Source organism: Nansenia antarctica, assembly GCF_963989245.1.
Source record: "Nansenia antarctica genome assembly, chromosome: 5".
Lineage (NCBI taxonomy): Eukaryota > Metazoa > Chordata > Actinopteri > Argentiniformes > Microstomatidae > Nansenia > Nansenia antarctica.
Window position 1 is genome coordinate 26,267,982 of NC_137690.1, and position 27,939 is coordinate 26,295,920.

General features: G+C 44.1%; 1 protein-coding gene across 1 annotated transcript; it reads right to left on the reverse strand.

Annotated features, from left to right (window-relative positions):
* Nucleotides 1–377: 377 nt before the first annotated feature.
* Nucleotides 378–27,939, reverse strand: kank1a (KN motif and ankyrin repeat domains 1a). The gene is made up of 11 exons (XM_080532280.1): nt 27,846–27,939; nt 12,954–15,608; nt 7,873–8,067; nt 6,732–6,840; nt 5,974–6,189; nt 5,751–5,838; nt 3,912–4,131; nt 2,609–2,751; nt 1,929–2,129; nt 1,605–1,703; nt 378–1,455 (listed from the first exon to the last, which is right to left on the reverse strand). Exons 1-11 carry the CDS (start codon nt 27,880–27,882, stop codon nt 1,393–1,395), a joined length of 4,026 nt encoding a protein of 1,341 aa, XP_080388406.1. The 5' UTR covers nt 27,883–27,939; the 3' UTR covers nt 378–1,392.

The following is a 27,939-nucleotide window of genomic DNA, read 5'->3' on the forward strand; positions in this document are numbered from 1 at the left end:
ACAAAAAAAAACTAAACAAAAACAAAGGTAAGTTAGGTATATAAATACAGTTAGTTTATGCAACACAACAGAGCAAGGTCATACTTACCGATGACTTCCTGTCTCCCCTCCTTGAGGCGATCGCTGCTGAGCATTGGAAGCATTTAAGTATTCAAACAGAGCATAACATTAAAATGTGCCATGATAACAATTTGTGGGGATTAGAAGTGTGGGTGTGTCATAAATAGAACGAGGAGGCAATAATGGCAGTCTTTTCAATACTATATATTGTCTGTAAATAGATAGCTGCCCCATTGTGTATGGTGATGAAAGTGTGGAGTCTGCCTTTAAAAGGGGTGAGCCAGAGAAGAATGAGTGAAGGCAACACTGTCGTTTGAATGAAGTTTATTGTTATATGGCAAGTCGCAGGCACTTCAAACTTCAATTCAAGATGAAAGTACCTTATCAAATACTAGGACAGGATAGTCTATTATACATAGGCAATATTACACAAGACAAAAGCAAAATATCTATCATCTCTAATTACTCAAAGACAATATATACAATGAAATACATTTATATTTGCATTAAAAACTATACCTTGATAAATATATAACTTCATGTAACATTAAGAAGTAATAGGAAATATTCAAAATACTGTGATTCTTTAAATAGATACAAATGATTTGTATAAAAGTAGAATTCATATCCAATCTAGATAAGATATATTGATGCATTTATCCATTTGGGTAGTGAACAGAGATTGGTGTACACATATATATGCCCAATGAAGTTGAGGCAAACAATATATACAAGGAACATTTAGTACTCTAGAATGAAAGGCTGTATTCAGGGGTGAAAAGGGCATCTAGGCATTCCTTTGAATCTAGCACTTTATGTACCACCTTTCTGTTGTGGTGGTAATGGTGATGGAAGATGATAATGTCCTCATGCTCTTGTGTCGCTTTCTGATATAACTCTGAACTGAAAGTTGAACCTATCAGGAACACAAAGGAATTAACACAGATATATAGTCTCTACTCTGTTTATATGCAACATTGTGGTGTGGACATCTGAATCCTTCCCTCCACTGCAGATAGACACTGGTGATATTTCAGGCATAATATGCACTTCTATATACATTCAGTTTAGAAAGGACACTTTGGCCTTTTCAGAGAGAGCAAAAGAAATCACCAATAACGTTTCACCTAGACAGATCGATGTGTCCATGTAAAAATAAAACCCAGGGAGTCTTTGTGGGTGGACCAAATGATCGGCAGATTGTTTGGGGGGGTGGCGGGTTGTACAGCCATAGTGCCTGGTGGTCATCGGAATCCTCAGCGGGCTGTCGTGATGGGTGTCCTTGAATATGAACCAATAGCAGCGCACGGTTTGTGGTAGAAGACGGGGCTCCTAATCAAACATGCCCCTTCTGGTTGGGCTGGGGGACATCTTTCTGCCGAGACGGGGAGTCCCCTGTAGCCAACACACACAAACAAATAAGACAAAACAGAATACAAATACAACTGATAATAGCTATAGAGGCCTAAGTCACCCTATGTAAAACAGTATTTCAGTAAAACAGTAGATCCAGCAGCTCTGAGTGAGAAGAGCAGGATACACACCGGCGAGTGGGCTTTGGAAAAGTTGACGTGAGCATACAGCAGCACTGCAATGTCCTTGTGTCCTGCTTCCAGAGCAATAGACAGGGCATGACTCTCATCCTAGAGAGGGAAACAGGGAGAGAGTTATCACGTGTATGTGTGTAGTATTAAGGCGCGGTATCTACCCCCATGAATGAGTGAGTAGACTGAAACAGATAGATATGTTATGAACAGAATAACCACTCTGCAGGAAAAGGGGAATGTGACCAAAACAAAGAATGAACACAGATAAAACACAGAGTGAGCTTGTGTGTGTGTCCCTGCGGCGTCCACCCTCCTACTCACGCTGTCGCTGAGCGTAGCGTCACAGCCGGGCTGGGCCAGCAGCAGCTTGACGATCTCGGCGTGGCCGTGCTCGCTGGCGCACATGAGGGCGGTGGACCCCTCGTCGTCCTGCACGTTGACCTCCGCCCCCTGGGCCAGCAAGGCTCTGACCATGTCCATCCTCCCGTGGCTGACCGCCAGCATCAGCCCCGTCTGGCCAGCCTGAGAGAGGGAGGACGCCATGGGAGAGGTCAGACACAGGGACCTAAACACCAAACACACCTACACCTGACCCTATGCATCTATGTGGTTATGACTGGATAGGTAAAAGCAGTATGTTAATAGCTCAATCTTTAAACCTGAAAAACATGTGTTTTCATGTCATCAGGATCATTTAAGGTGTCACCTAAACGTGCTGGCAACAACAAGTCTGAGAAATACAAATTCCACTGGGCCCAGGTTTGACCCCTGAATTCCGTTTCTATTCCTGATCAGGATACACTCATTCAGTCTCCCCCTCATACATTGGTGGAAACCTCCCTCTAGCCCATGTTTTCACTGATCCAACGCTAAATCCCTTTCAGGAGAGTGTACTGAGAGGTGTACGCTTCAGAAAGAAGGGTGGAGAATCAGAGATCAGTGCAGAGCACCACGGTGTCATGATGCCACGCCCCCTCGCCCCCCTGAGACGACCCACTGACCTGGCTGGCTTTGGCGTTGACGTCGCCCTTGCTAAAGAGCTCCTCCACGATGCGCATGTCCTTGGGCGCCTCCACGGCTGCCAGCGCAGCCAGCATGATGGGGGTGTAGCCGGCTTTGTTCTGCTGGTTGACGTTGCAGACATCTGGAACAGACGGAGGACATGAGTAAGACCGATTGTTTGTTTGTGCGTGTGTGTGTGTTTATGTGTGTGTGTGAGATGGATGGTGTCTTCCTGTGTACTACATGAAAAATGTTGACTAGACTGTGTACCACATGAAATTCAAGAACAAACAATAAAAAGCAACTTCTACAACATAAAGGCCTCAGACTAAAGGAGGGGATGGGTGGGTGGAGGAGTAAAGAGGGAAGAGGGGCTTCATTGTCTGAACCAAAGGCGGTGGGCGATGGGGGAGGATGTTGTATGTGACTCCACAGGCAGGCTGTTTAACCCAACCTTTGGGAGTAGGGAAGGAATGAAGGAAACAATCCAACTTGAGATCCATGTGCAAAAATATAACTTTCATGTGAATGATGTTATTCACAGCTAAACATTCTACCATAGACAACTAGTGCGGGTTGTGGCTTTTTAAATCAGGATAGATGAGTGTGACAATCAGCTGACAATGTTCTTAATATCCCGAATTGAAAGTACTGTATAATGCCAGGCATATAGCATTTTTTTATCTACAGGTCAAATTTAAGAAAGGTTTTTGCATTGGTGTCAATGGAGCACTTTGACTTCCTATGATGCTATCCATATTTGAATGTTGGTTAGTCAGTAAATAAACAATAACCATATGGTGAATGGGAAATTTGTTTGTAAAAAAAGTACAATTCCACACAGTGTCTGGATCTCAAGGTAATTCTCTGAGAACGAGGCAAACACTTGAGCTCACTGGGGGAGGGGGGGGGGTGCAATTGGGGGCCAGGTCCAGAGGCCTGGGGGCGTCAGACAGCAAAGTGACACAAAGGCCTGGGGACAACAACGACACAAAAGGCTTTTCTCACTCCAGAGTCCCCAGGACCTCATCATAGGCTGTTCAGCATTCAGCAGGCCCTCACGCTTAGATAGTTGGAATACTGAAGACCAGCAAGGACATGTGTGTGTGTGTGTGTGTGTGTGTGTGTGTGTGGGGGGGGGGGGTGGGATTAGACAGGGAGGAGGGGTTGAGGAAACACGGATGAGGTCTTTAGTGTGCAGTGGGAAGGAGGAAGGACAAACTAAACTTAATCACCAAGACCTCTGTAAACTCTGTTACAGTCTGCAAAAACAGCCTGCCTACCCCTTCTCTGCGCCCTCACCTGCGTCCAGCAGCTTCTTGACGATGTCGAAGTTGGAGTGGGACACGCTGTAGTGCAGCGCCGTGTTGCCGTTGCCGTCGGCCATGTTGACCACGTGGCGGAGCACGGCAGGGGAGACGGCGCGGAACGCCTCCAGGTAGTCCTCCACCATGGCCGGCAGCGCCGACTTCTGACTGGACACACGGAACCACTCGTGCTGCACTGTGTTCAGGCAGGCTCTCTTTGGGTAAAGGGGGGTGGGGGGAGCAACAAGGTTAGCCCACAGTTAAACCTAGTCCAGAGAGCAACAAGGTTAGCCCACAGTTAAGCCTAGTCCAGAGAGGAACACGGTTAGACCACAGTGAAGCCTAGTCCAGAGAGCAACAAGGTTAGCCCACAGTTAAGTCTAGTCCAGCAAGAATAAACTTTTTGCATGTGCACCCTATCATGACAAATGTTACTCCACAGCTCTCTATCAATCTATAAATATGTAGCTTGGTGAGGGGACTCCTGACCTAAACAGTCTAAAGCAGACATGATTCGTAGAGGCATATTCCCCAGCAAACAGTGAACGCTCTTCCAACCTAAATCTAGGTAACGTTCCAATTATGTGAAAATAAACATTAGTCCCATTAGTTTTCAAAAATCTGGTTCCCACTACATTTTCAGTGCGTTTGTAAAGAACATACATAGACTTCCTCAACTTCTCTGAATGTTCTCAGAATAGGAGATTCTCAGGAACGTTCCAGTGAAGGGGGTAGCTTGGGGTTGCTGAAGGATAATACAACACTAAACACCAGCATTGTAGGCCTACTGTATACACAATTGGCCACAAACAGTAGTAGAAGAATGAAAAGATCAAAGTAGTTCTCCATCGCCCCATTTCTGACAAGGGAAGATGAAAAAGACAACACACAGGGTTCTGTTGCCTGGCCAACACACAGCTGGACGTGTCTGGGCGCTGACATAGGGTCAACACACCCGGCCCTGATGATGTCCGCTCTCCTCCTCTTCTGCCCAGTCGACCCAACATTCTTTTCCGCTGCGGTGGGCACAGCGCCTCACAGCCCCCCCATCACCTCTTTGGCGCAGTGTACAATAGAGGCATGCAAGGGGAAAACCCCCTCACAGGAATGGGGCTTTTGAGCCCCTGTTTGTTGGCGGTTGTGTGGTGTGAGACAGGGACTATGGCCCATGTTTGGATAATGGAGAGGACTGGACTGGACCAAGAGATGTTCATAAGAAGAGGCCCGAGATGAGGGAAAACAGAGTTAGGCCCCGGGTTAAATTCACTGCAGAGAGCAGATTTCTGCAGTTCACAGTTGAAAACCAGCAATCCCATGGCATCAAACGCTCTGACGGCATGACTGCCAATTTCTAAATCAAGAGTCAACTCCTTCCATTTGGGAAACACTGCTGTAAAAAGCATGCAATGGATTGAATCCAGGGCATAACGTCCACTTTTCAGTAACATGAGTGTCTCTCCTTCTTTCGTTTTTCATTTTCTTATTTTTTTTATGCAGTAGGGAGAATTGGAAGTACAGGATGTCACAAGTAGAGAAAAGAAAGGGTATGGTTTTTGCTTCACTTTATAAAAGTCTGTTCTGTAGCACTGCATTTCTATCTGAATGTTTCAAACCGAGTATAGCTCTGTGCTGCGTTACTGTCCCAATGTAAAAGCTTGAAAAAAACAACAACTATTGTTGCATAAGATGACCTTAATCAAATCATGCAAAAAATGTTAATAATAATAATAAACACCAGCTAGCTTTGTCTCAAATCCGAAACTACAGCCAAAGGGGCAAGGAGGGGAAATCTTTTGAGAGAGACAGATGAGTAGGTAAAAAAAAGTGTTCATACCCCATCTTTGCTGGTCAAAGTCTTGGGATCATTCAGGTGGGTTTTCAGCACGTCGCACGCCGCCAACATCTTTTCACTTAGCTCATGCCTGAGAGGAGACAGACTTATTTAGTCATCTAATATAGTTTGATACAGAGTTTGATTGAATTCCATTTAGAATGGAATTGATCCCGTCCCCAACCCTTATCTGAGCCAGACAGACACACAGACACCTCCCACCTACCTCTCTCTCATCTCCTGCTTCTCTTGACCGCCTTCCTCTTCCCTCGTTCCCACTTCCACTGCTCCCTCGTTCTGGAATTCCTCTGTATTCCTCCTTTCCTCCTCATTCCCAAACACTTCCTCCCCTCCATACACTTTCTCTTCCTCGTCCTCATCCTCTGATCCTGAGGAACTGCTCTCCTCAGAGCTGGAGTCATCGCTCGACGTTGTCTCGTACCTGTGACCAAAAGGGGGCGACAAACTCAGTAAAAGCACAGGCTAAGCAAATGCCCCAATGTTTTTCTCAGTAGCATACATGAAGTTGATGTCAAAAACGTTGCTGCTACTGAGTTACCTGCACATATGTATGATTTTCAAACCTAAAATAATAGATTTTTAAAAATGCTACATGCCCAGCATTATTCAATACATTATTTGGGAAACTAAGAACATTGTCAGCTGATTGTTACACTCATCTATCCTAATTTAAATGCCACAACATTCTATTAGCAACCCACACTAGTTGTCTATGGTAAAATGTTTAGCTGTGAATACGGTGATTGGACACTTTAAGCATCATTCACATGAAAGTGTTTCATAAATGTCACATTTATATCAATGTCCAATCTAAGCAGTGTGCAACTGAAAAGAACTGTAGAATAGATAAACAATATATATCAATACAATAGATATCAAATTGATCTAGTGGCTTAAAAATGCATAATTCATAAACCGTTTCACTGGTGCCGGTCATGATTTGTGAAAACCTTGTACACTCACCCTCCATTTACACCTACAAACTGCAGGTTCTTTTTGGTAGCATTAGATCCTTGGCGGCCATCTTTCTTTTTCATGATGGACTTCAGGGTGCTCTGACTGCACGGCTGCCCTGAGGAATGAAGAGAGAGAGATTGAGAGGAACCCACCGACGCTAATGACTCAAGTGATGTCAATACATTGCTATTAAACATCAATGCTATCAGAAACAAATGACTCACCATGATCAACTTGTATTAGCATACTGTATATTGACTCGTGGGAATCTATAGTGGCTTGTCCACATCACAAGCTTTAATTAAGATGGCATGGAGACAGCATGCAATTACAGAAGTAGTATGCAATTACAGAAGTCGTATCAAGTCAGTAGCTTCATAATGCTAAATACTCAATGTATTTTTAGGAATTCATTTATAAGCCGAGCACACTCACATTAGCTCGTAATGAATTTTAGACTCCCAATGACCAATTTGAATAGACTTGGTGGCAGGTTATCTAACATGATTGAATACAGAACACCAATTCTTTCTTTAACAACTAGGAGGGCATAAAGTAGTCACTAAGTGTGTTGGGCCAGTTCCTCCCAAAGCCATCATTCTGCGTCTGTGTGGCATGGGAACAAACCCAGAGCTATCCCAAACATTTTAAGTACAGGCCTTGCAGAGCCAAATACCAGCCCAAACCTCCAGCTCTCCCAGCACAGACTGAGAGACAGGAGCAGTCACTAACACTGCAACAACTTGCCCCAACGGAGAGGCCTCTTTTTCTGCTCTGGGGGAGAAGTGTGTGTGTGTTTCTGCATGTGTGTGTGTGTGTGTGCGCACGCACGCACGCACACACACACACGTGTGAACTGTATAGCAATGGAGCCATTAGCCATGTTTCCTATATTTTGACAGGTGGGCGCGTTGCTTCAGGGCCTGAGGGAGACTAATCTGTTGCATGTTCTTGAAACACAGACCCACATGCCACAAAATACAGGGAGGGGGGGGAATTGTTTTTTACCATCCTGATGCTGGTTACCAAATTTGTGTGGGAAGAATTCCATTCCGATCAGGCAATCACCCGCGTATTTCAATGTCAGAGTTATCAAGATTCTAGAAGTGTTGCGCTAGTCTGTTGTTTCATGGTTGTGTGGTGGTACCGTGCAGGGCGGTGGACATCTGCTGGTCCATGCGGCTCTTCTGCGTGGCCAGGCTGGGCTGCTGCAGCGTGGGCGGCCTGGGGTCATCAGACGAGGCCGCGGAGGACACCGTCGTCTCCGTCTGGGTGACCTCTGTCCGAACTGTGACCGACTGGGAGCTGACCCCACTGACCATCTGGACTAGCTGACCTCCGTCTGAACCAATGAGAAGAGGTTGGTTAGACTAAGGCAGGGGACTGACCGACAGACAGACAGACAGACACACACACACACACACACACACACACACACACACAGACAGACAGACACCAATGTAGTGGCCAATGGATATGGCTGATGACCACCTGATCAGGAAAACTAAACCCTAGCAATGAGTGTTGAAAATGTGTAGAGCTAGAAAACATGTCTATCAATGACTTGCAGATACATTTGCACCGAATCACTAGCAGTGCATTTTGGTTTCGGATATGTGAGGGTCTTGGTATTGAACGGAATGTCCCGGGAAAAGACTTGCTTGTGCATGTACATGATGAGGGATGGCACGCTTATTCATGTAGGCTAAATACTTGAGACATTAAAGAATATGATGAAAGACAATTGTAGCTAAAAACATTTCAGACCTATCATATCCTCAAGACAGTAATAACAACAGTTGGTTAAAAAAAATAGTTGGTTAAAAAAAATATTTGAATTATCATTTACTCTGAAGTGTGGGACGATGTCATGTAAAACGTAACTGCAGTAGTAGTCATTTTCACAGACTTGTATACAGAAGCGGTCCGGGGGTAATCAAGGACAACACCAATACAAGACCCTCTTTAAGATTAGGATGAAAACACCTAACTGGTTCAATCCTCTGATCTCTGTCCACAGAAACGTCTCTGAAGAAAGGCTGCCGGCTGGAAGCACTTTGGGTCTTGGCAGCCACAACATCTGACCAACTACCACTGGAATTTATATCCATGTTAAAATTCGGATTTTCCACCCAGTCTATTTTTAATCGTAATTCATCCAAGGAAGCATGCAGGTGCACAATATTTTGAGTTGGACAGACTATTGACAACAGGAAACATTGACCGTGCTCTTTTATTGTTTTGACTAATTTACAGAACCAGCCAGGGTTTGACGCTTACCTTTTCCCCAGGTAGCACTGTGCTACCATGTCAAAAAAATTAGTAGCACACCAAGAATTTCAGTAGCACAATGAAAATTGCGCAATTTTCGTATGACGACAACAAATTATCATAATCATAACATATCAGAATTATCATAACCGGCGTTTGGCCGTAATAAAAATGGAGACTCACACAATGTAAAGGGGAAGTAAGAATATTCATTTATTAATAAATGATTCATGAATAAATAAATAATTAAGCCCAGGCGAGATAGTGTGCGGAATTGATCTTCACAGCAAGGTCTTCTCTCATGGCATCCGCTATCTGCCCGATCATGTCAGCGCATCGTTTGTCATTACTATAGGTTGGATAGGTTAATTCAACGCCATTATTCTTGTGAAGGGCGAATAATTTGTGGAATTTAATAAATGGGATCTCTTCTTTTGCCAAGTAGTAAGCGATGTTAAACTTTAACTTGAGCTGTCTTTTAATTTCCTCACTGGAGCTAGCCTTCTGTCGTCCAACAGCTTTCTCAAGGGGCTTGTTCTGAGCTGACATGAAAGCTTCCCTGCATTTCACATGTTTGCGAGACAGACCATGTTTTTTCACTGTGTCGCGTTTCAGCTGTGCGTCTCCTGACACAAACGCGGTCTTTCCAGCTAACTTCATGTGGGCGACACACCACTTGCAATACATCTTCCCTTCCTTCAGCAACAGCCACGGGAAAGATGTTTGCCACTCGGCACTGTACCTGTAGACCTTTGTCACTTTTGTCAGACCAGACTTCGCGTTGGCAGTGGCACCGCCATTATCACCGCGTGGATAATGACCTTCCCCCTCCCCTGACACACTTTCTGACCGGGCGCTCTCCTCCTCGCTTTCCCCGTCTCTGTTTTCTTCGTCACTCTCGTCTCCAGCTGTAATGTTGACTCCACTACCCCCCTCTACCTCCTCTCTGTCTGGAACGGTGCTAACATTAGCCTTGCTAAAGTATGCCGTAATCGGATTCATTTTAACAGCGGTCTTTTTCTGACAGGATTTTCAAATGTAAATGCGCGCTTGTTGTGCTTGCGGGTCACGTGTCTGTTTTTTTTTTCTTCTGTTTTCAAAGGATTGCATTGGTTTAGATGCGCTGTGATCTTATTAACGAACATAAGATTGACTGCGCATGACAGTAGTTCATTTTTATTTTTTATTTTTTTTTATTTTTTGTCGCACTGGTGCTATTGAATGTATTTCGAAGTCGCACAGAAATATATTCACTCGCAAATGCGACCAAAACAGTCGCACTGTCGAACCCTGCTGCAAATGACAACCCACTACTAAGTTATGCTATTGTGCAATAATAACTTATGATATTTACTAGACACGTTGTTTAATAATAGCATCTTAACACAGCTGTTACACATTGTTTCCCCAAATGTTATGTCAGTGTATGTACCGGTCTTTTATATGAAACGAGCCACTGTCCAAGCCCACATTATAAAGACATAAACATCATTGCAAACTTAAAACACACAAACAAGTAGGTAGTCCCCAAACAAGTAACTCAGCACTAGAATCAAGCTCCCTGCACATGGCTACTAGGACTACCATGTGTTACATAACAACTTATGAATCAGCATCAGCTAGCAGGATAGAATGGAGGGAGGGGGGGGGAGTAGTTGTGTGTGTGTGTGTGTGTGTGTGTGTGTGTGTGTGTGTGTGTGTGTGTCGGTTGTGGGGGGGGGGAGGGGGGGGGAGACAGAAACAACAAGTGGCCATTTAGTCCATGCTGCTGGTTCCGAAAAGAAATGAGCTCATTGTTGGTTCAGGTCCAAAGCCCCACTGCATTTTTCGAGGTCAGAGATAACTTTGGCCTGTCGGATCCTATCAGGCATCAGTTTACACATACAGACACTCTGAACCCCCGACCCTACAAATCTTATCCCCGCCACCCTCCTCCCCCTGGCCCTCACTGAGTGGCACTAGGGTCCACAGATTAAAAATAGATTTTTGGACATCAGCCATTTCGTTGGCTTACATATGACCAGTGGCACTGTCTCTTCTGTTACCAGCTCTTACCAGTGGTGCAGGCTTGTTTTTAACAGGACTGCACACCACAATAAAATTGTACTCAGAATATGCTGAATAGAAGGTATGTAGTGCAGATAACTTCACTATCCTGATAATATATATATATATATTTTTTTAAATCTAAACCCACCACACCAAATAATTGTTGGGTTAGACTTGACATCATGGTCAGTGTAACACTAATACCTGTATGTCTGAGCAGAAAATCCTATTGTTTACCTTAATCAATGCTAACGAGAGTAGAGGGAAGATAAATGTATCAGGGTTACTCAGGGTTAACATCCTGGTGGCATGCAAAAGGGCAAAGTACAAACTGACATTAACAAGAAGAAATCAGCAGTCATTTTTCAAAATCTGCACATTCTTACCAAAGTCCCATGGGGCCCAAACAATGTTTGTCAGATTGGTTTTGACAGTTATGGCTGGAAGTATTTTTGTTCAGTGTGTGTGATTGTGTGTGTGTGTGTTAACATTTGTGTTGCAAGTGTTCCCAGTCTGCATTCATAACATAAGAATATATTTCAAATAACATGGCATGTCTCTAATCAATGTATCACCAGGCTACCATGTTGTTATTGCAAAATATAGGGGAGGAGGAGGCAAGACAGCTTGGTATGATGTCAGTTTGATGTATGATAACTAGCAGTGTTTCCTCCAGGATTTTTCACATTAGTGGTGGGGTGGTCGTCTTTCGCGCGCGCCCGATTTTTTTTCGCGTGCGCGTGCATAAAACGCATGCAAGCGAAAACAAATATAATTTCTTAAATAGCGGTTAAGTCATTAAAGCCGAGCAGGTGATTTTATATAGAAGGTGATCAAATACCAATATTGTTATGTACGACAGTATGTCATTGCAGCACTTTGTTGCACTTTACGACGTCACGTTCTGTTAGAGCTTTACGACTGTGTGTGTGTGTTGTCAGAATGAATGGCACTTGACAGTAAACGGATCTCAGTTTGTATACCTGTGTGGATCTACATTTATTAGCATAACACAAACATAATAAATTAGATAGAACAACCCTGTTCATTAATGTTCATTAATGCTTGAGTTCATGTTCATGTTCGCACTGTTACTGTGTTGTGTGCCAATGCACCCCTGTGATGCTGTGTGTGTTATTGAGACCGTTGGGAGAGAGAGCTCGGGTGAACTAAGAAAGTTGTGTATGAGATAGTTTACAATTTAACGCACAGATTACATGAGAGAAGCTATCTGTCATTATTTCAACCACTGTCCAAGTGGGGACGTTACAATACTTTCGTTTTAGAACGAAACGTTAGGCTAGCAGCGTTTAGCAGTCACCATTCTTGAGCAAAACATGATACAAACAAACATTCATATACTCGTGTCGTCTTGATTTTTTTCCGATTTCAATGTATGACGCATCATTTGAAAGCTTACCATCTGTAGTTTCAGACTATGTAAACAAACGAAAAATTACGTAAGCAAATGGTTATTATTTATCTGGTATAGATACCACTTCTGCGCCGAATGTACCGCCACCGGCACAAATCCGCACCCGACATTGTAATTACCGTAATTTCTAAACGGTTTGTGCTATCGAAAAAAATCCAACTGTCCCTGAAAGCTGAGATGTTGCACTTCAACCAACATATAGGGTATTACGGTAAAATGTGACGTGAGGACATTCTCAGAGTCAGTTTACTCACAGTGATTGGCGGAGCGTTCAGGGACACATGCTTTTTTTCAGTTCTCCGGTCATAATAACTCGCTGCCTTTCTGCGCAGCCTGAATCAAAGTGGACTGTCTGAATCATTTGGTGGCGGAGCAAATTCATTCGTGGCGGCCCGCCACCAATAAATGCATATAGAGGAAACACTGACTAGGTTGTGGGACATCATATAGATACACTCAACCATGTGGCTTACCTTTGCTTGCAGTGCTGGTGTCTGCCTGCAGCTTGATGATGTCAACGCTCCGCAGCTCCTCCACACTGCCGGACTTCATGACCGAGTTGATGGAGGACAGAGTGTTGACCAGCTGGCTGTTGATGGAGCCGAACTGGGAGTTGGGCTGGCCGAAGGCGTCTGCCAGTTCGCTGTAGTTCTCTGCCAGGAGCATCTGCTGCTCCTGCAGGAGCTTCTGCACCCTCTCAATGTAATGGTCCAGTCCTGCCCCACCCTCCGCCTGGGACTGTGGTGGTACAGCCTGTGCCGTATTGCCTGCTGCGTGGGAGGGGCCACAGGCTATGTTCCTGGTTTTTAAGCCAACCAGGAAGTTCTGATGAATGCTGACTGGACCCACCCCACAGTCTTTGGTTTTGGCAGTATCAAGGGTTGCTTCCACCTCTGCTGTGGTACCAACGGCGATAGAGCGTGTCTTTGGCGTGGTCTGGACGTCTTTCACAAGCCCCTCCCCCACGGCGACTGTTCTGGTCTCTGTCAATACCGTGCTGGTGTGCTTCTCACTAGTGTTCAACACTGTGTTGGTGCAGGAGTCGGCAAAGACTGTCATTTCCGTGTTGGTGAACTTGCTCAGGCCTCCCGCCACCGTGTTAGTGTATTGGGACGCAGTCTCTGGGCTGACCATGACACCCAAGTCCACTTTGCTCACTAGATCCGGGTCAGTTCCCCGGGACACAAGCTCTTTGATGGGGCCGATGGTCACGTCCACGGAACACTCCCCGCAGCCGATGGATCTCAACTCCTTGGGGAGCTCCGCCTCTGCTTTACAGAGACCCAAACCATCCATCAACTCCTCCGTGTTGATTCCGATCTCGCACACACTAAGCTCCACTCCTATGCTCTGGTGACACATCTCCATCCGCATGCCGATGCACTGGTCTCTGACCTCCACTCTCTCCCGCACCACCCACCTCTCCATGGGCACCTCTGGGCCCACTGAAGCATGGCGTACGTCTGGTTGGCTGGACACTCCAATGTCATGCATCTGGGTGGTCTTTCCGGTGCTGGCATCGGAGAACTCCAGGTGGTTGCCCACGCCCTGGCTGTGGGTCTGGACTTTAGCCTCCACCGCAGTGCTGTAGGTGTCAGGCCGGGCCATGCAGCCCTTGTCGGCCTTCTTCCTACTGGAGCTACCAGCTGCCTGGAGCTCCAGTTTCAGCTTGCCCATCTCCATTTGGTGTGTGGTCTCCTTCAGCTGCACCTCCAGCCGGTAGATCTTCTCCTTCAGAGTCTCGATTGTCTGCTGCTGCAACTCAATCTCCGTCTCTGCCTCGTTGGTCACGCCCAGCATGGCCTCCGTCACGCCCACCCCAGTGCTCCGCGTCTGCTGCCGCTCTGTTGCCACGCCAACATCCCGTCGTTCCGTTGTCGCTATAGGCTTTCTTTGGGCAACTGTTACATCATTCATGTTTTCGTCGGCTCCTGTTGCGATGGAACGCTGGTGCGCTTGATTTTGGGCGACACTGTCCAGGATGTGCTTGCCCTCTGGCCCTTTGTTGTCCTGGGTCTGCCTCTCCAGAGCCTGCATCTCAGACGCCAGCCGCCGGAACTCTTCCAGCCTCTGTGTACTCTGCTCCTGTACCTCAGACTCCACAATGTGCAGTTCCGGCTCCTTCTGGATGGGGGCTGAAGACTCCAGCTGGTCGGCACTCCCCACGCTGTAGGAACGCTTGCGGAAGCCACCAGCAGGGCCAAGGTTCTGGTTCTTGGCCATTTGTCTCTTCTCCTCCTGCAACACAGAGATCTTGACCTGCAGGATGGGGATGGTCTTCACCTGCTCCTCCAGCTCCTTCAGCCTCTTGAGGGCCACCACCATCTGCTCACGAATGTGCTGCAGGTGTAGTGGGCTCACATTGGTCACTGGTGTGGTCATGCCTGAGCTCATGGGGCTATGGCGGATGGAGCTGCCCATGGAGGAAGTGAAGTATGGGTTGTACTCCCCATTGGGCAGGTGGCCGTTGGGCACCAAAGCATGGGAGCTGGGGGAGATCTGGCTGGGTCCCAGGGAGCCTGAGAAGGAGGACAGGGAGCTGCTGGAGCCCATGCCCCCGAAGCTGGCCAGCCTGCGGCGGGGGGCTGGGGGCTCGCTGGTGGGGGGCTGCATGAGGAGGCGTTCCTGCTCCAACCGCCGGCGTGTCTCCATCAGGGTCTTCTCCACCTGAGGATTGTGGCGGGGGGCAACCCGGGGGGAGGGGGGTGGCAGCAGCTGTTTGGGCTCTGCGATGCTTAGGTAGCCCTGTGGCTGGGCCTCATAGAGGGGAGTTGCCCTGCTCAGGGTGGGGGTTAGCGTTGGGGTGAGTGTTTGAGGGGGCTGTGTCCTGGAGGCAAAGAACACTGGGGACTGTTTGCTCTCGTCGCTGTTGGAGGAGGACAGGGAGTCCGTGGAGGTCCATTCGGCGTGAGCACTGCCCCTGCCGGTGCTGCCCCGAGGCACCGCCACAGGTCTGGCCACTTTGGGCTTCCTCTGGAAGTTCAGCTTCTTGATGGTGTTGCCCCTCTCAATGTCGTCCACATACTTGAGGAAGTCCAGGTCTAGCTGGTAACCGTAAGGGGTCTCTAGGTAGTAGGGGGCCACAGAGTCTTTCTCATCCTCTGTGCTGGCGCATCTCTCTCCTCTCTCTGCGGAATGACAAAAAGGATAACATTAAGACTGTGGAAACAGACAGTGCAGAAACTCTGTACTGAAACAACTGTCATACCATTTCCCAAGAACTCTTTTCACTCTTTTTTTATGAGGCTTATATCTTGGGACCTTCTAAAACAATAAATGTTTTCTAAATGTTAAATCATATATAATGTTTGCTTGCTTACAGAACAAGTCCTGAGAAAAGGAATATCAGCTTTGTTTCACCAAATTACCCTGAATTTAATTCATATCTGCAGCAGTGAATAAATCCAGATAAAGTACTTACATTTGACATGAATAGCATTAACAAATTAAGAATATTTTTTATTTTATTTACATAACCAATTTGATTAGATTTACCAAATGACTCAGTAAGTGATAGATCTCTGTCATATTCTCCAAAACAGTCCTGGTGTCAGGTAATGGGGAACTTGAAGTGTATCCTTAACCACAAACAATCACCTTCATTTGCTGGTGCGAGTATAAACATGACTTAAGTGTTTCACAAAACCCTGCTAGACAACCAAAAGTACTAATCATTTTGGCAAGAGGAAACCAAGTCAGACAGAAACAATGAGCTGTAAGGTACAAGAGACAGAGAAGAACTGTGGCTCTCGCAAAACATCTCTGGAATTTGTGAAGAAAATAAACAAGCCCTCTGGAATCAAAATGTGGCAATTGACATTAGTCCAACACTGTATGATAATAGTTTGAGCTATAATGGATTTTGTTGTGTTTTTGATTAAAGGGAGTGAACAGAAGCAGAACAAACACTAATCTCATGGGTTTAAAGAACATGATCAGGGGAGGGGGAGAGGGAGAGGGACAAAACACACAAAATCAATTGTTTTCCCTGTGCAAAATCCATTTGGTAAAAAAAACATGTTTCAAACATGTTGAAACATTTCAAACTCTTTGTCAAAAGACAAAAAACAACCATCCCCCAGACATGGAAACACTGCTTTCCAGAAAAGGAGAAGAGACGTTTAAAAATGAGCCTGTACAGGGTTGTCCATCAAAGCTGCTTATATCACAGTCCAAATTCCACACCTCGGATAGAAAATGCCTTTCGTCAGTGAAGAGGGATCCGCTCCCAGGGAGCCAAACAACTTTCCAGACCATTAGGAGATGACACATTCAGACTGTGCTGGCCAAACATAAAGAGCATTTTCTTGGTATCCGTAGAACTTTTCCAGACTAAAGCAAACATGGAGGGGGGGGGGGAAACGGCTCAGTGTTTACCTCCTACCACATACTACTCTGACAAACATTCAGCTGAATCTCCTCCATTCAGTTAAAACAGAGGGAGAATTACATGGCTAAGCCTGGTGTTAAAACCTCACTGCCTCGTTGTTCAAGCTCCACTTACCTCAGTCAAACGGGTGTGCAGTCTCTGTTTCTCTCTCTCTCTCCCCCTCGCTCTCTCTCTCTCTCTCTCTCTCTGGCTGCAGTGACGGACTTTGAGAGCTAATAAGAACAGGCTGCAAGGGGCGAGCTTACTGCTCTTTCTGTGTGCGCTCTTTCTCAATCTTCACTCCATAAGGGGGAAAAAATTCCACTATTGGTGTAAACTTAGCCAAGCACTGCTCAGGCTTGCTATAGGCTGATTGGCTCCACCAATCACGTGACACTTTCACCCTAGCTCTTCTCTACCCAAAACAGGAGCCCCCTTATTTAATCGCAGGTACCTCTGTCAATTACAAAAACAAAGACAGTCTCTGTTCTTGAGATACATACATACATACATGTGTATACACACACACCTTGCAACCAGGCTACATTAAAATAAGTTGGAGAAAAAATACTAACACTCATGTTATGCCTGTGATACATGCAGTGTAGCTGCATGTTACAAACAGTGATATTTAAAGTTCAGGGAAATATCAAGTTTGTCATTGTACAATGACATTCTTGCTTGCAAATTCTCTTCTTTTAAAACACAGAACAAATCGTCTATGTACAACACATAAAATGAGAGGACATGTGAAATCTACCTAAAAATCACCCTGCCCCTTCTTTTGGTAACCAGCTATGGGATGGGGCTGGAGAAATGTAACCACTCTCAAATTCATAGACAGAGCTATGAATGCAAGGACTGACCACTCATGAGATAAAAAAGATAGTTTTAACCATGTTTCAAATCTATACAGTGTTTGTTAAACAAGCTTATATGTTGTTGGGTTCTGGGGGGGTAAGACAGTTGAATTAAGCTCATAAGGCATTGATAAGTTGAATTCTTGAATGGACTTGAATGGCTATATACCATTGATTTAAAAGTCCAAAAATATATGTAGAGCCTACCAATCCCAGATTGCCCCTTTAAAATCTATAGAGGGATCCATCAACATGACAACTGGTCTATTAATCTGTGCTGCAACTAACATTCTAACAAGGGTCGCTCTGTATTATCTGTCACCACATCCACACACACTTGTCTTGGGTAGATGGCTCCCCTGGCACTGGCTAAAGAGAAACACTGGGGATGTCATGGAGGAGTGACACCGGACAGGACTGTCTGGTACCAGGCTGAAAGACCCTGGAGAGCAGAGCTGTGACCTCACTGTGAAAACTAACGTGTGAAAAGCAGAAGGTCACACACCTAACACGTGACTAAGGGCCAACAGTGGCTGATACAGGCCACGATGACTGGAGCCCTATGAGCAGCTACAATAATAAAACAGCTACCGCATTGTCCATCTGACCGACATTACACAATACAGTAGCACAGTGTTGCGTAACCTTTTCTCTACCAGAGAATGGTGCTGTCTGGTCCATCTCCTGCATGGACCTCTTGAATTAAAAATAGCACCTGAGCACTGACAAAGTTGCGCTAGCTAATAACTTAATGGACCATTCAGCAATATTCCAACAAAGAGGGCCAGAGACACACTGCATTAGTGTTACTAACAATCAAGAAGGCTTAACTAATGTCCCCTGAGATAAACATTACATTTTAATACAAAACAATCCAAAAAACAATGTCCTCAACTACCACCTTTTAAGTAAAATACAGTCAAAATAAATATATATCATGAAGCCCCTGTCCCAGTGTTCTCAGATGTGACGGGGCTAGATAGGTGTTATCTACGTGGTGATGACTAATAGCCCTCCTTCCCTCAATATTGATTACGGTATATCTATCTATCTATCTATCATGTAGCCTAGAAATAGAGGCAACTCCCTGTAAAAGGATCAGATACCTATGTCGTCATGTTACTTGTGATAAAAGTGCACCTTTTGAACAAGTCCACCTAGGCTGGTTAGAGACCATCAATATACAGGAAGCGTCTGTATACTAATACATTTCAGCTTGGCGGAATTGGATGGCTCCGCTCTCTATAGCTCCCTGTCTGAAGTTACCAACCACCCTGTAGGTAGGCTAGATCCAGAGCGACCGAGCGGGTGGAAGCTAAGGTTGTAAGTGGGACGAACAACAAATATTACTCATATAGCCAGTGATCATGTCACATTGTTTAACCATGGTGGAGTGTTGCAATGTGGCTGCTTGAACATGTGATGAATGTCTTTAAATTATGTGTGAAACGAGCTGTCCACGTCACCTGACGGACAGCTGCGTCATTAGACTTAAAGTGCCCCACCTGAACTGATCACCATATAGTTGTTAAACTGCAGCTGACGGTATGAAAATGTTATGGTGCCGTGACGTAACCCTAAAGACAATATTTTCTAATTAGGATTTTAGAGTACTCGTGCACTCGAGTACCTGTTCACACCCCTAGTCTAAAAAATGTACGTTAAAATGTGGAGGGATGTGGAGGAAAGAGTTGGCCTAGTGTGGCGAGAGTTTAACAAATCAAATAGAATGTCAGTGTCATGGAAACAACTAAAATATAACTCATACCACACAGTAATCCATCTTGCTTGTTTTCTCTCAAGGCCTACTTTACCACAAGCATATGCAGAGCAAACACAGGGGGACCCATGTAGCATAATGGGCTCAGACACTAAAAGGTCAAAGGTAGCACTGAGCTAACAGGTATAGTGCACTACAGTATGATATAGCCAGAATGAATTTTAAGTAGAGTGCGACAGATACCGGAGCACCGATATTAGTGGACGATGTTGACCTTTTACAGAAATATCTGTATCGGCACATATTCCTCAGATAATGCAACGATACAGCGCCAAAGATGTGTGTCAGCCTTGCATTCCAAAATAATAGAAAATCTGTGTAATTTGGTTTTCCAGAGCAATATATACATAGAAGGATTTTTATTATATATTATTGGCATTGTTACCCGAGTGCTTACTGAAGTGGCTGGATATCAGTCAATTAGCACAGTTGCTAACTAAAATAATTACTTTTTGTTTTTGTAAATTAACTAAATAGTGTAACAAAATAATTCAGTGGATGATCATGTTGTCACAACAAGTGCATTGAACAATGTCAAATTCTCATTTGGCATAGTAACTGCACAGAAGAAAAATGTATGGAATTCAATCAATGGAAATCATTTCAGGTAATTATACAGATATCGATTTTTGCCTTGTCAGCATATTTCTGCCATTGTTTTCTTATGAACTGCTAAAATTGAACTGTAAAAAAAGAAAAAGAACTCTATATAACAATAATTATTATTATAATATGACTATTGCTCATAATAAGTATTAACACATTATACCTATTGCCAAGTCCTCACTCTGCATTGTTTGTGGAGATGTTTTGATGCATGTCACTAAAGTTGAGTAATTATTAATGCATCTGGATTTTCCCAGTAGTCTGACAACGTAGTCACTCATCCACACCTTGAAGACATCTATGTGTAACTTACATGGTACCAGTCACCTTGAAGACATCTATGTGTAACTTACATGGTACCAGTCACCTTGAAGACATCTATGTGTAACTTACATGGTACCAGTCACCTTGAAGACATCTATGTGTAACTTACATGGTACCAGTCTCTAAATGTCTGTACAATGTTTGCTATACATTTCAATTTCAATAGAAGCAGCCGTTTTCTAAATATAGTCAGTGCTGGCTGAGGTTTGATGTTCTCTCTCATATTTGGCCACTCCTATGCTGGACTCGTAAACTGGCCTAACTCACCTTGACGTGGTATTTTGTTTTGATCCCCTTGCACATTCCAGCCTTTTCTGGTCTTGTTATAACAGCATGTTTTATGATGCTATTTTCAATTGTTCTCTATTACTGCTTCAATTCAATTCCTCCGCGAGGGCCATAAGTCACCTTGGGCAGAGGAATCCTTTCCATGTTTACAATGAAAATAAAACACAGACAGGCATGTTTGGCCTTGATGATAAATTCATGACAAAAGACGAAAAATAAACAATTGTGGGCTCGGCTCATGTTACATTTGCTTTTGTGAACGTTTAAATTTAGAACCGACAAAAAGCTTTTAACCCCGTTTTTAACCTTATGGCAACTTAGACGGTCCCAAACAGAGAGAGAAAGGAGATCAAGCTTGTATATGAACAAGCATATCAGTTAACTACTGTAGAGTCACAACTCAAGGATGCTCAGTTCAGCAACATTCATTCACCATTGCAAATAGTTGCGAATTTGTGAAAAACGATTCCCTAGTAAATGTATTTAATCTTACATGCTATAATTTCAGGTGTAACAGCTTAATGCACCCTAGAAAGCCAATCCCTGCAGGTGAAATTGGTTCAGCATGCAGTAAATACATAACAGCATTAGTCCATAACATAATCCATATTACAAGTTCATTGTAACTGTCATGTTACTTCAACAAAGTCATTTGCTTAGTGAGGTACAGTTCCTACTGAAAATACAACCTCAAGCATGCAAGTCAATGCAATACAGTGCCATGTGTAAGTAATGGGACAGTAAAGCATTTTTGTTCTATACTCCACACATTTGGATTTGAAATCAAATAATTACTATGAGGTTAAGATTCTCAGATTTTATTTGAAAGTAATTGTGTACATATTTGTTTCATCATTTACAACACTTTTCATACATAGTGCCGCTATTTCAACTGGCTTGACAAGTGTTTCTGGAAAGTCAGGTGAGTTCCATCACATTTCTGTAAGCATAAGAGAGCCGTCAACATCTAGTATTGATTCAAGGTTTTGCATTTGGAGTCTGCCATCAGTCTGTCAACATGAGGACCAAAGATGTGTCAGTGACACATCAAGTCTAGGAAGCCATTATAAGGCTGAAAAATCTGGGAAAATGTTTTTAGAAACATAGCCAAAACCGTAACCTTGCCAAAATCAACTGTTTGGAACATCATTAAAACATATCTTTTTTTAAACTGGTGAGCATAGCAATCGCAAATGGGGCACTTCATCATACAGTAAGACAATGACAGAAAACATAGCAGCTAGGGAGTTTGTCAGGGTTGTGACTGGCCAAGTCAATTGTCAGATTTAAATTCAATTGAACATGCAATTTCCTGATGAGAATATTTTAGGCAAAAAGCCCTCAACACAAACAATAAATGAAGATGGCGGAATATAGGGGGACGAGAATATTTTAGGCAAGACGCCCTCAAAACAAACAACTGAAGAAGGCAGGATATAGGGGGACGATGTATAAAAGTGTTCAGTGTCATTTCTGAAGGGTGAAACCAAGATGTACACAAATACCATCAAATAAAAACGGAGAATCTCTACTTTAACCGCATAGTACGGTAGGCTAATTGTTTTTAAATCCAAACTTGTGGAATATAGAGCTAAGAAGAAAAAAGTATTTACTGTCCCAATACTTATGCAGGGCACTGGATATGTGTGAGATGTGTGTTGCTTTATCAATGGAAAACGTAAACATTTACTTGAAGTTGCCTTTGATAAACAAACATGAAAATACTCTACTGTACATCTGATTCATTAGGAAAGCTCAACCTGAACATGGGCTGTTGGGAGTGTCAAGGCTGTCATACTATACATCTCAAGTCTGTCTTTCTATATGAACTCCCAAACTATTAAGTTATTTCAGAACATTTAGGAAAGTTAACCAGCTAACTCATAGATCCTGCATCATGACTATAGTATGCTGTAAAACATAGTATACTATAAATAAGTCTCACAGATTCTTTGACAAGATACAGTATATTCTTAAACCATACAATCTGACCCCAGCAACTTCAATACAGTTAACCTGAGAGACCTTTCGCCCATATGCCTTTCTCCAGTTTCCATAGTGTAACTGGAATGGGAACATCCTATTACCATTCTACCCTACCTCCAGATCTCTTGAGAAAGGTATAATAAGTCAGTATCATACTCACGCTATGTGTGACGCTGAAGGGAGGAAAAATAGGACTGTTTTATGTAGTGCATGGGGCTGAGGAGACTGCTGTAAGGCACACACCCACGCAGGCAGGGAGGCGCGCACGCACACACACACACACACGCCTCCAAACAGAGGCCCTTTTCTCACACACCAGCCTGGTATTTCCTGACCTTGCCCGCTGGAGCCCTGTCAGCCTACTAAGTGTCTGCCAACATTTAGCTAACATTTAATCAACCCTCCTCCCCTCATCAGCTCAATGCGCTGCTGACATACATCCGCTCTCATTAAAATCCAGGAAGCAAAACACGACAATAAGAACAGCACACTGTACATTCCAAGCGATTTCTCTGGTAGCAAGGGTCTGTGTAGAATGTCTGTTGTTAGAGAGAGCAACAAGAGCATTTTTCACCCTCCTTGCAGAGCCGTGCCAGTTTCTCTCAGCAGTCTCAACAACAGACTCCCAATACGATGACACAGGCGAAAGGAAATGTTTAAGTTTCCTTCTCAAACAGTAAAAAAACAGTATGACGTTTCAGGCCCCATTCCAGAGGTGAACCAACGTCCTGTTCACTGCTTAAAAGCTTGAGTGGACAGTTATACACAGCATGGAGTTAATGTCGTCCTTCACCAGCCAAAGTAAAATCAAAATGAGGGCGAACAGTTGTGAAACCACAATTTTATTTCCTGCCCGATTAAAAAGCGCTTGGATAATCCAGATTCCTGTCTCTCAGAGGGAAAGAACAGGAGCCACAAAAATTCTAGTTGTAGCTGCCAGCGGTGGGTTGACCCAACATCCCTGATTGAGTTAAAGGCACAATCTGTAACTTTCACTTGCCCCTACAATTGTTTGTGAAATGTTGGGCTGGGTCTTGGCAGAAAACAAAACAAAAAACAACAACACACTTTTGCCAGGAAATTAGAGCTACAGATTGTGCCTTTATACAGTACAATACAAGGGTTTTGAGCATCCATGCTCATTTGAAGCATAGTTATGTTTTAGTGTTTGTACACTACTTTTTGTACTTACTTCGGGAGGACATGATTGGGCTTTTGTAAAGGGGACTAAAGAGCCATGGTCAACAGGCCATGTTGTGTTTGTGTTGACACAGTAACGCTTCTCTGACACAATGTCAGACTGTAGCCTGGCCAGGGTTTCCGTTAACCGGTAATTACCGGTCTTTGTCCGGTAACATTTGTTGAAGTCCGACAAACTGAAAACTCGTCGGACAAAATGTCCGGTGAAAATAATCACCACCATTCTCAGCTGAGCACCAAACACACACACACACCCACGCACACACACTGCCCGAGAGAGAAGGACCCGCCCCCTCCAGCCAGCCTATAGGCTAACCAAAGGGGGCGGGTCCTTCTCTCTCGGGCGTGCACGAGTGTGTGTGTCCGGTGCCCAGCTGAAAATGGTGGCCCGAAGCGGAAAGCCTTATCTTTATCGCACAATAACAAGGATAACAAACGAAACGGACAACATTTACACTAAGACAGTGTGCGAATTAAATCACGGTGTGCGGGGGAGCCCAGGGATTCAAGCAACAAAAAGAAAATCTCCTGACGGAAAAAAAAGTTCTGGCCAAATCGGGGCCGGTGGCTTTCCGCGCGCGTGCGATGTTCCGTTCTACGTTCTAATGCTTTGACTTTTCTTTCGAAAAATGTGAATACATTTCCGCGTTGTCGAAAATCAATGACACATCGCTAGTCAACTAACACGGTTTGTTTTATGAGCCTGCTAACAATGTAAAGTAGTGTTGTAAGATGGAGACAAACTTCAGCTATATGATCTAACAGCCGGTCTTCAGGACGACATACAGACCCGTATGAGCTTACAGGGCTATCCCCTAAGTATGATTTGACAGGCAGCTAAACGAAAATGCCTTCCCAACCAGCGAGACCTGGGGGGTGTTCCATCAACGTCGCCAAAGGAAAACCTAGGCCCACTTCGCCAAGTCCCGCGAGACTCTTAAAAAGATCCAGGCATATCTTGATAGATCTCGCGAGACTTGTCAAAACAAGCCCAGACTTTCCTCCAGCGACGTCGATGGAACACCCCCCTGGTTATAGAAATGACGTTGTTTTATTGATAAAATTTTAAAAAAAGGGTAAAACTGGAAAGAGAAAATTGAAAACTCACATTAATCCCAAACAATTTAACAAACTTCAGTTAACGTAATGTGGAGTCCGTTCATTGATCGATGCTGTCTGTTCAGTTCCCAGTGAGGCGCCCGTTCAGCGCTGGACATAATGGCATAGCGCGCATGCGAATCATGTTATATTATTATATAGCTCGCATCTAATCGTATCGGATGAGAAATAGACATTAAATGGCATATATAGGTCGCTACACAACAGTAATCACCGCGACAAACAGCTATATTAGATTTGGAGAAAAAAAAATATGATTTTGAAAAAAAATTTTTTTATTATATTTTAATATGATGACCGGAATAATTCACGTTTGTCCGGTAAATCGAAATCTTCCCGGACACGATGTCCGGCGGCAAATTTTTCTAACGGAAACCCTGAGCCTGGCTCAAAGTACAACTGTAGGCACATCCATAATCAAGTTCTAGTTCATTTGCCTTGAGGAAGGGACAGAAAGAATATTCGGATATTCAAATTACCCAATATTGTCCACGCATATTAAGGAACGTTTTAAGAGTGAATAGGCCTACTGTAATGCAACTGTTTGAAACTGGATGTTACTGGATCCTCCAATATTGGCAGTGCAGTGACAAATTTGATTGAATGTCTTTTCTGGGGTTCAGCAAAAGAACACCGCAGACATTGTGAAAGCACTATGGCAGTCATAGTGAGTGAAGGAAAGCAGACAAACTAGAACTTTAGAATTACAGGCATGGTGCCCTGTCAGTTTGCCTGGCACACAGCCGCATACACACTGACACACACGCAAACTCGCAGACACACCTTCCGTAGACTGGGCTGCCGTTGGACATTGTGCGAACACGGGTGATGACAGCAGGCATCCTGGGAAGTAGCTGGTCAGTCCCCTTAGAGAACTTCAGAGGACTTCAAGCTGTTCTGCGGGCCTGATCTCCCCCTGCCAACCTGTTATGTCCTGGCCATGGCTGGCTATAGAGCCCATGCCAAGCCCATGTACATTTTTTAAAAATAAAAACAAATCTATTATATTCTCTTAGTGACCTAAATTGCATTGAGCTAAAGTACAGGTGACTGGGCTAAAGCAGTACTGAATAAGATTTAGCACTAAATCTCCCTTCACCACTATGCAGGATCAAAACAGAGAGTGGCCAATTCAACTTGAGATCTAAAGCTTTCATTTTGTCCCAGACCAACGCTGTACTCAAGAATGTAGAACAAACACATTCTGAGTCGAAAGTTAAAAGACCATTGGAACCTTTGCTACCAACATGGGGTATGCTAAGGCTATGTTGCACCACTATAACCCTGCTAACCCTGTCATTATTGCCAACACAAGCCACTAATATTACTGACAGAGAAGACACTTCTCACTGAAGACACTTCCCAGCTAACCATGTAGAAAGACCTTCAAAGTAAAAGGAACTGCAAGACAGAAGATCCATCTTGCCCTCAGTAGACGCATGTCCCCTGGTGGGGGTTGTGGGCACAAACTAAACAAAGACTGCAACTGGCCTCCACTTTGTTTGTCAAAGCAGCGGTTAGTCTAGCCAGGAATGCAATCAGCCTGCAGGTGTGTGTTCTGTGACAGGCTAAACTGGCTCTCACTCTCCCTCCTGTCAACCTCTACTGTCTCTATCCCAATAAAGCAGAAATGCCCTAAAAACATATGTACCGGTATACATTTTTTAATAAGAAAGACATAATGTGAAACAAAAATAACGGATCTTCGATAATGTCAAATTTCTGATCAACCACTCTAAATCCAAAACAATGGGGAAATCATCTAGGGCAACACATTATTCAAACAACTATGAACAAGATGAGCATGAAACCTAACACCTAATCCTCATTACGCTCCATTGTATCCTGTTTTAGATCCTTTTTATTTAGCCGTGACAAGAATACATTATTCCTGGAACAGACAGCAGCCATTAGGTGTCTATTCACAAGCAGCTCCTCGGGATGGAAAACGTATTAAGGTGTCACACACTGACAATTATGTGAACATGACATGGCAACCAGGGAACGAGGTAGCAGAAGGTTGACACGGGACACCATGTTTCCATCTGGTTTCAGGCCCTCAGTATGGTCCACTCATTCAGTGGTAGTTCTGTCCTGTTGAATCATTGTAATCAACACAATGGGCGGCAGGAAGCCCCGAGGTTAGAGGGACGGGCCCGTAACCGGAAGAGGAGGGTTGCTGGCATCATATCTTGGATGCCTACCACTGCCAATGTGCTCTTGGAGGAAGGCATGAACTGTTTCTTGGGCACTGAACTAGGGCAGACCCTGTGCTCGGACTTCCCCATGTACTTGTATGTGCGTGTGTAGGTAGGCTGTACATACATACATACATACATACATACATACATACATACATACATACATACAGAATGTGTGTGAGTGTATATTTATGTATGCATGGATCTCACATCCTTTTAACCAACTGCCATCAGGAGGAAAAGCTGTTATTTCTTACTACATTTGTTATTAGTCTTGAAGCTTTAGCTGGACATCCCATTCACTTTTACTGTAACACATTGAATAATGTGGATTACTGATAAAGGTGCCTCAATTATCAATTTAGACCATTTTCAAAACAAAGCATTTCCCTCCTGTGTAGAATGTCACATATCATATTTCTTACATATCTAATATATATATATATATATACATATATTTATATGTAATAAATATGATGCTTACAGAGTGCCCCTTTAGACACGAATGCTTTCTTTCTGTTCATGAAGGCCATTATATTGGCTGCCCGATATAACTCCTCCACAACTTGTTTATCAGAATATCACTTGTGGTTAAACACAAAGAGGGACAACATTAAGAGAGAGGTTGTTACCTGGGCCATTGCCATTAACGTGCATGGTTTGAGCCATGGTTGCAGCCGCGTGCTCTCAATCCCACACCAAGACTTAATGCGGTCATGCAAATGC

Excerpts from the sequence above, each read along its gene's own strand:
- kank1a (XM_080532280.1), bottom strand. The coding sequence starts at position 27,882 with ATGGCTCAAACCATGCACGTTAATGGCAATGGCCCAG. Across the intron at positions 6,190-6,731 it reads TTTGTAGGTGTAAATGGAGG|GTACGAGACAACGTCGAGCG; the intron begins GTGAGTGTACAA and ends TTTTGGTCACAG. Across the intron at positions 2,130-2,608 it reads TCAACGCCAAAGCCAGCCAG|GCTGGCCAGACGGGGCTGAT; the intron begins GTCAGTGGGTCG and ends TCCCTCTCTCAG.